This window comes from Haliotis asinina, chromosome 15, assembly GCF_037392515.1.
Source record: "Haliotis asinina isolate JCU_RB_2024 chromosome 15, JCU_Hal_asi_v2, whole genome shotgun sequence".
In the NCBI taxonomy this organism is placed as follows: domain Eukaryota; kingdom Metazoa; phylum Mollusca; class Gastropoda; order Lepetellida; family Haliotidae; genus Haliotis; species Haliotis asinina.
In genome coordinates, this window is record NC_090294.1 from 40,664,298 (window position 1) to 40,673,761 (window position 9,464).

General features: G+C 40.6%; 1 protein-coding gene across 1 annotated transcript; it reads left to right on the plus strand.

The window, feature by feature from the left end:
* The first annotated feature begins 1,527 nt into the window (after nt 1-1,527).
* LOC137265257 (uncharacterized) lies at nt 1,528-9,183 on the plus strand. Its single transcript, XM_067800612.1, has 6 exons — nt 1,528-1,846; nt 2,980-3,329; nt 5,946-6,140; nt 6,731-6,974; nt 7,489-7,668; nt 8,436-9,183. Exons 1-6 carry the CDS (start codon nt 1,780-1,782, stop codon nt 8,627-8,629), a joined length of 1,230 nt encoding a protein of 409 aa, XP_067656713.1. The 5' UTR covers nt 1,528-1,779; the 3' UTR covers nt 8,630-9,183.
* Nucleotides 9,184-9,464: the final 281 nt, after the last annotated feature.

Here is a 9,464-nt window from a genome sequence, read left to right on the forward strand (position 1 = left end):
TATTTTAGAAATTATTGTCTGTACGAAAACGGGTTGTTGATTTCATGATCGCTGTATCAAAAAGAGACTGGAAGACGGTGTTTGTTAATGGAGCTAGGCACCAACGGGATTTAACACCGTCGGCTCGGAGTCACTGTACTGGATCAATGTGTGGTATTCATGATAAACTCTGGCACAATGAGAAAACCTTAAAATCCGACATATCTATCTATCCTTCAACAAGGAATAGCATCTTACCTTTATTCACGTTTTAGTCAGCTGACTGTCAGCATGTGGATGGGTTGCAGTCCACATTTCGTGCACAAGATGAAGAATATCACCTACCTCTCCTAATACCGAGGTGCATCAAACCATCAAACATTTCAAACCTACTTGTATTTGACGTCATTGGTTTCTTGCAAAGTAAAAATCAATATAACATTCAACGATCGAGATGGGTTCTGTGTGATAACTTCTGTCTGAATGCAACACCTCTGTACACTGATATGTCTTGAGTGTTTTGCAAAGACAACTTAGGTTATAAAACTGGTTAAATGACCTTCAGCTGGACATGGGCACCTACGGGGGCGCCGATAGAAAGGTATGGGTTTGATCCCAGTCAGATTAGAAATTTCAGCCCCGATACATGCTTGTAGTTTTCATATAACAGATACTAATAACCGCAACATTCGTCGGTTTCAAATGGGCTGAATCATCGATGTTCCTTTAATATTTCCGAATAGGTTATACTTTGCAGGAGACATGGATCTAGCGAGGGCTCGGGTGTAAATATTTTAAAGTGAAACTTTTGATTTTTTTTTATTTTGTCAAAAGGCGTATGGTCACCATGAGTATCATGGTACAATAATATACGATGCACGTCCCTGCATATCATATTAGCAAAATGGCTCTGGCCTAGAACTTACATCAACGTCCAGATGAAACAAAGTTGCGAGAGTGAGTGAGTGAGTGAGTGAGTCAGTCAGTCAGTCAGTCAGTGAGTCAGTGAGTGAGCGATTTGGGATTTACTCCGCTTACAGAAATATTCCAGCAATATCACGGCGGGAGACACCAGAAAAGGCCTTCACACACTGTACCCATGTCGGCAATCGAACACGAGCCTTCGACGCGACGAGCGTAAGCTTTAACTGCTAGGCTGCCCCATCGCCCCCAGTTAAGATAGACTATTTATAGTTCTATTTATAGATATATATATATTTATCAACACATGGAAGTCCGCTTTCCCCACTGATTCATAGAGACGATACATCTGCTGGGAATTCGATATCGAGTTAATCCTGATAATTCCTTTTGCCATACTCCCACATAATATCAACATTTCGTGGATAAGACACTCTTAACGCTGTAGGCAGTTCTAGTCGCCTAACGTCTGGGCGTGCCCCGAATACAACAGGTGGTCTAGTGCAGCCTTAACACTCATACAAATATCAAGGCATTACGAAGATAAGGTCGACAGAGTTATGACAGGTCCCCTGAAGATTGACAGTACGACATGACCATATGCAAGAATGTTTCACTGTCACGTTGTCGTCAACGATGATGTGGACACAACAGTAAATGTAATACCTGTTTGTCACGTATTGAGTTAAAATGTTTCTGTCACGCTGACGCAAACGAGAGCTGGCCAATCAGTTGCTGCTTTGAAGTAAATTACGGAATTGATCTCAGCCTTCCCACATGCACGGAGACGCTTTATTACAGCAGGTCATTTGACAGCCAGTCCAAAGTATACCTCTATCTGGGTTTCTCTGCTGCAGGCGTATTAAGTAGACGAATGTGATGGACGCGTTGACGATTCTCATCTTCCTCCATGTCGTATACTCAAAGTTGCAGCTTTCAAGTACAGGTAAGTGATAGGGGAAATTACCGTGCATAATATGTTCCAAAAAATCTGTTGATGATATAACCAAGTGGTTATGCAGAAATTTAGATTCTTTCGATCGGTTTATTTTGTAAAATCCATTTTCTATATTTACTGATGCTTCGTAAAACCATATTTATTATGTCATGCGTAATGAGCTGTATGAAGAATTCAGAACATAACACATAAAATGTGATCCTGTGATATGCACAATGGCTGTCGAAGGAACGAAAAATCAATTGGCATGGTTATTAGTATAACGCACTATAACATTTTAGACTTGTCTGTTTCTTGTCAAATCTACCATTGTACCCCTTAGTTGCAAAGAATGTCAGAAACATCCGTGGACCATCAAGCAAACGGAAAAGCTTCATCCAGATTCCTTTAGGGATTCTGAAATATTTAAATAAAAACGCAATTTAAATTTCATGATGCATATCTGGCAAAACCTAGTTAATTTTTGCCCATTAAAATGATTTTATTCATGAGCGAATTGTTTAATGAAACTAATTAGATTTAACGATAACGCCATATTAACGTTTCTTAAACGTACTCAGCAATATTCCAGCTGCGGTCTGTAAATAGTCGAGTCTAGGTTCAACAATCAAATTCATTGTTTATGCCAAAAAGTAAATTGGGGGATAATGCTATATCTTTTTTATCTTCAAAAATAAATGTTGTGCTTATTATTCTATTATCGATTACAATAAACTTGCATAACCTGGCGGACTAGAAAGACAATACCTTTACACATAGGACAGGGCAAGCAAATTGCAAACGTTACGATGCTGGGTATGGTTGCAGAAGCTCTGAAGTCTACAGTCTCAAACTGAAGTATGATATAATTATGAAATACATAAACACGATTAGTTTTATTGTTGTGCATACGTTTTTGCACGTAAGTTTATTTGAATACCACCATATACTTACTGATCAGCAATGTTCCATAGTTTTAGGAGCGATGAAGTAGACTAGTGGCTAAAGTGTTCGCTCATCACGCCGAGGAACCGGGTTCAATTCCCTACATGGATACAGTGTGTGAAGCCCATTTCTGATGAATCATGATTTTGCTAGAAGCGGCGTAAAACTACACTCACTCACTCATTCCTTATTTTTAGGCAACTCGTTTCCGGGCCTTTATCTGATCCCTACGCAATATGCAGCCCCCACCATTCAGAAGTCTCCTCACACAACACCTGCCGCGGGCTTCATATTCAACAACGTCAAACCGGAGAGGGACATTATAACGTCCCCTATCCCCGGGAAGTGCCCTACCCCCATCCCCATTGTCAACCGTTCGTTGTCATGCCAACAAACGCAGATGCGGCGACTCGACCTTTCCGATGACCAGCTGAAACAAGTCTTGTCTGACGTCGGCGGCAACTACGTCAAGGACTACATGGCGACGTCGGATGATGAGGCAGAGCAGAACTTCCCTAACATGTTGTCACTAAACGATATGTATGAGGTAAATGTTTTGTGATTTGGTTGTTAATATTACAATATGTCCGTTTGGCTCAGAGGATACATTGCAGGTGTACGTGGAGCAGGTGCACTAGTTACGTTGTCATTTACCTGAGCTGTGCAGTCTCCATTTTTTCTCGCACTTCTGGCTGTTCCTCCCTTTGCACTCCCCCTTCGTGAACTGTGTAAATAGTTTAACGACAGTTTGTTAAAAAAACTTTTTTTTGTATTTTTAGGACATTAGTTCTGCCAAAAGATCAAAGAGTTGGTCTGATGTTTTGACAGTGATCAACGTTTCACTGACTATTATATTTTTATTAGTTTTTGAGTTAGATTGCAAATCATCGGCCCGATTTTGGTCCAAACAGGCTATAATATTGTTTTTGTATTCAATGTAGGTGTTTATGTCCAGTGTGTGTATAGGGATATTACGACATATTCCCGAGCAGCCATGAGCGTGATTGAGACATTTAAGGTTACATTTACTACGGTGGACTTGGTTGTTGATGTTTGCTACCTGTGTTGCAAATCCGTGAAGATCCTGGTTAAAACTGGTCTTCATCAACCCATGCTTGTTTGATCGGGTAGTCAGGTGGACTTGGTTGACACACGTCATCGTATTTCATCTGCGTAGCTCGATGCTCATGATGTTGATCACTGTATTGTCTGGTCCAGACTCGATTATTTACAGACCGTCGTTATGTAGCTGGAATTATGCTGAGTGAGGCAGACAGGTGTTCATGCAGTTGATCATTTGATTGGCCGCCTCAGTACAGCTGGAATATCCATACAGCTAGAGTGTGGCATCCATAGTTGTTTCAGTAAGCTGTTATTATTATTCGGCGTTTTCAAAACTGCAAAACAAAAACAATATTGTGTGTATATTGACTTTTCTAAAGCAGTTGATTCTGTTTAGAGAACTGCTTTAAGACTAAAATATTTATTAACGGAGTTTCAGGCAGGTTTCTCGCCCTTATCAAAATATTACAAGGATATTAAATCAACGATTCTTTTAAAAAACAAGATGTCACCTTTTTCCCACGTAAGGATAAGACAAGGAGAGTATGTCTCCCCTCAGTTTTTCGCCTTCTTCATAAATGATCTTTCATCCTACTTAGTAAAAATTAGGTGCCAGGGTATAAAATTATGGCACTTTTCAGATTTCTATGTAACTCTTTGGCTTCAATTAGTGATATTATTGTACGCCGATAATACAATCCTGTTCAGTGACGATCTGATCATGATCTGGATGTTAGTTACTGTTATTGTAACGAATGGAACTTATCTGTCATATTATGCAAAACTAAAGTTGTTGGTTTAGGCAGAGGCCCTGCGAAGTCATCTAAATTGAAACTTTACTGTGGGGCTGAGCCTCTTTATGTAGTAGACCTCCCATTGTTGCCTTGCTATCTCTCTTCACCGTAATAGAAGATTTATTCATGCAATTAAAACACATGTAAATGCAGGTATAAAGGGCATGTTTTGTCTTTTGGAAAAATCACGTAACATAAACTTATCACTTTCGATGTGATGATCAATTTTATTTATGGACGTGAAGGTTAGGGGTTCACAAACGTCAAGGTAATTGAAAGAATACATATTTATGACATTTGTTGCAGATCTTCGAAATTGAATTCCAGATTATTTCATATACGGACTTTGGTCGATATCCGGTGTATGTTAAATTAAACAAAAGACAGGACTTTTGGCATAAAATGGTAACCAACTACCGCCAAGCTAAACTGTCATATAATATCTTTTCTATCATGTTGTACCTTAGTTCTGAAATCAATGTATCTCTCTGTACAATATTTGTAAGAAAGACACAAAATGATTGTGGTTTAACTGAAATATTCTACAATCCATTTCTCTGTACAACTAAGTTTCTCTGAGTTAAGATCGAACAGATCCCCAAAGACCAATTTCTACAGAAATGGCATGCTTTAATGATGGAGAGCACCAATTCTTCTTTTTATCGTATCTTAAGAATCAATATAGAATTTGAGAGACATCTCTTTCTACCAAAACATATCTATTTCCTGATTTTAAGACTCAGAGCAAATAATCACCACCAAGCAGCAACTGGTGGTTGGGCAAATGTTCGCAAAGAATATCGTCCGTGTAATTTATGCAACTCCCATGAAGTGGGAGATGAACTCTATTTTCTGTTCAAATGCGATGCTTTCTTCCTGTCAAGTCAAACATATTTATCATATGGAAATTCGTCAAACTATTTTCGTCTTGACAAACGAGTAATCTAAAGAACTTGTTTGCATATTTAATGCATATTAAAGTATTATTTAGGTCCACAAAGATACATTAACTTTTGGTTCCGTTTGTATTTTGACTGCTGTCTTACCACGTTACTATATATGAATACAGTAATTTGTATTCTCAGGTAAAATCGTCGGTGGTGTTTCGAAATAATAAGTTTTCGGAATAACAGAACCGGGACCAAGGAGTCTCAACTGTTCTGAGGAAAACAATAACACGTAACAAGAAAGCGCAAGTGATCCTGACAGTCTGTGCGATACAAGGTTTGTGAAGAAACCTGGACCTTTCTTAGTTTTCCCCCAGTATGTATGAAACTGAATAAATTTCCATGAGCTTGTTCATGCAGGATGCTGACTTCGACGGACATCCAGACGACTGGGCGTGGGACTACACCAGGACCAAGAGGGAACTGCTCAGTCAGTTGGAGGAGGCGTACAGGCAGTATTACAGCCGGAGCATACCTGACTCCACCAGCAGCACCACGACGACCACCATGCCGAAGTCTCTGCTGCAGCTGCTGTTGAACCGGACAGTTTACAGGGTGAAACTGAAGTTCCTACGTGTCCATATCTTAGACGTTGTCAGACAAAACTAAACTGACCACAAAACGTATATTGGCTCCACTAATGATGAAAATGCCACGTTCAAGTCTGGTGTTTCTGTAAATATGAATGAGGGCGGTGGGGTAGCCTAGTGATTAAAGTGTTCGTTCGTCACGCCGAAAGCTCGGGTTCCATTCCCCATATGGACAGAATGTGTGAAGCCCATTTCTGGTGTCCCCCGTCGTGATATTGCTGGAATATTGCTGAAAGGGGCGTGCAACCCAACTCACTCACTAAATATAAATGATTTAACTATCTCGCGAAATCAAACAAACACCATTGTAAGAGAGGACATATTTGTCAAATTTCACATTCTTTATTTTACTGTTTTTGGCTCAAACATAAGCATCTTAAGTTATGGTGTCTGTCTTTGGGAATTATTAAAAGACACACGAGGGGTAGGCAGTTTATCATAGTGCAGATACCAGCGAACTCCTTTAATGAAAAATAAATCTCCTTTTCATAGTGTTTTCATTCTAAAACTAACCATTCACTCCTAAATAAATGCAAAACATTTCCTATCTTGTAGAGTGCAAATCATGAAGACACTGAGGTCAAGGACGCAGGGGAGGAAACTCTGAAAACGAAGAGTCAGAAAGATCCCGGCCATCTTAGATCAGGAGGACAGGAACAGACTAGTCCTAGCCTTATTATGAGTAACGCCGGTAAATGGCGTGAAATCAATGTCAATATACCACTGCGCATAGTCGCGCAGGTACTTCCGGCGAAGGTCATGTATCCAGAAAGAAAACGTTTTCGACGTAACACGGATGGTGGGTATTCACTCGTATGTTTCTGGTATTGATATCTTATGCATATAAACTCTTTGACGAACATGTAGAAGAAATACCTACAGAGATTCAGTTTGTTAATCATTTTTATGCACAATTAAGGATAAAAAGTGTAAAAGCAGCTGAAATCTCGTAGCAGGGTCGTTTAATAAACGAACATGAGCAAGTCTTTCTAGTGACTACATTTTTTAGCGTAAGATAAAAAACAAATCTGTCGTCATGCTTTTTGGTAGGACTTATCGTTTTTGCAACGGTATTTCAAAGATTCTTCTCTCAAAATGTGCTTGTTCACTGCTTTGCTTCACTCACGTGTGGATGTGGGGCTCTGGGACCACTGGATTAATAGAATGTGAGGGCCGGCGATTGAAATTCGATTCCCTACAGTTGTACAATGTGTGAAACCCGTTTGTGGAGTCCAGCAGTCGTGAATATAGCTATACTATTTCTACTGTTTCTTACTTGTTCAGGGGGTTTCTTTACTTACTTTGATTGATAGGTTCGGGGACGGAGCAGAAGTACTGTAGAGACTTGGGGGAGCAGACTAATGACGGTTACCTACATATGTGTTCCACATGTGCCCACACCACAACCCTCGGGCCGGACCGCTTCCCCAGGATCATCAATGAGGTCTGGTGTAACACGGACAGTAAGGGATGTCTGCATGTGGGAGGTACAGGTGAGAACCCTTTTAACCCATACCCCACCACACCCACTTAATCCCTACCATTGCATGGTCTGCCAGTTCGGTACACTCCCCCAGATCCATCTTGGGGGACATATGACAGAGCTTCAGGCCCAAGGGATGATGGTCACTGGTTTGCTCCACGTCCGCATTACACCATTTTGAAACATGGCATTTGTTGTTACTTTGCCTTGCACTTGGAATTAAGGACATGTACTCCCGGAGTTACTGTATCTAACTTGGACATCCGTGTTAAAGATGATATCTCAGCGAGATATTGTTATAAATTTAGGCTACTGGTTGACGTCACGTGAATGTCCGGTTCTGACTGAGACACCCCCTGCCAATTTCCTGAATTTCTTGCCCGAAAGTTTCTGAAAGTCGGACAAGAACGCGTTCTGGAACACATGTCGAATGCAAATATGCCCCGTCTAGATGCAAGAAAGATATTTCTTGAAGATAATGAAAAGGTGTAATTTTGAACTACGAAAGCCTAATGCTGCCACTTTTGTAGCAAGAAATAATTTTTTTCAAAGACAGTTCTCGTTACTTCGATGAATTGTCTCTGAAAAAAATATTTTATGCTACAATAGTGGCAGCATTAGGCTTTCGTACTGAACAGCTCATGCTTGTGTACTGAATGGAATTCTTGTGGCAAATGACGTTTGTTGAATTAATATCGGTATCACTCACTCACTCACCAACCCACCCACCCACTCACCCAGCCACTCTCTCTCTCACTCACTCACTCACTCTTCCAGCTCATGGATCGTGTCGCCAGACTGTGGTCTACATGACGATGTTGCGGAAGAAGCAGAACACCTGCATGTCCATCATCAAAGATGGCGTTCACTACATCACGGACGAATGGGAGAAGTACGCTCAACCCATCAAAGTTGGATGTGAATGTGTGGTCGACAAAAGATCTCCCTTTGCTAAATATGTGAAACCCTAGGTTGACAAACTGGCCGAGGACTGCATGTGTAATGTCACGTCCGACACGCTGTGTGATGGACGACTGCTACGAATGCCAGGTACTGCTTCAGTGTTACGTTTGGGATGACGTTATTGATGACGTCAGAGGTGACGTCTTGCATGTCTTTTCACTGATTCTGTCTTTACGCCACTGCAGAATTAATACAAGTATAATTTTCATTGGATATGCGTGCCTACTTGTTGTAGTATTTCCTAAACAGACTAGGTTCAGGCAACACTTGTCAGCTGTGTGGGAAGTTTATTTTAGGAGTCAATTAACCTGATCTATGACATTCTAGATCACTGGATTTGGAAACACTATGTGTTTGATAAGCCTTGCCATCAAAACACCGTACAAGGCCATATATGGTTTAAACCGGTGTCTGTGACTCTGACCTACAGTCAGCATATGTTTGTGTTTGGAGTGTCTGCGGTCTCAGGGACTGACCAGAACATATTCCTGGGAAAATATCATTTACCACAAACATATTTGTGCGCAAAACATGCTGTGAAAAATAAAATTGTTCGGCTCCATGTAGCGTTTTCTGTTACCCCGATTTCAACAAATTTAACTCAAGGTTTATGGAGATCAACAACCATTAAACATATTTATGAGATCTTGCTACAGCTTATTACAGCTGCAGCTGAAATGTCGCTTTGTATAGTTGTTCTCATGTGGTATTGCGTAGAGAAAACTCCTGTTCAGCGAGTGAGTTTAGTTTTATGCCACGCTCAGCAATATTCCAACTATATGGCTGCGGCCCTCCTCTAAAAGCTAATAATGTGCCACAGGGAATGCATACCCACCGATAGCA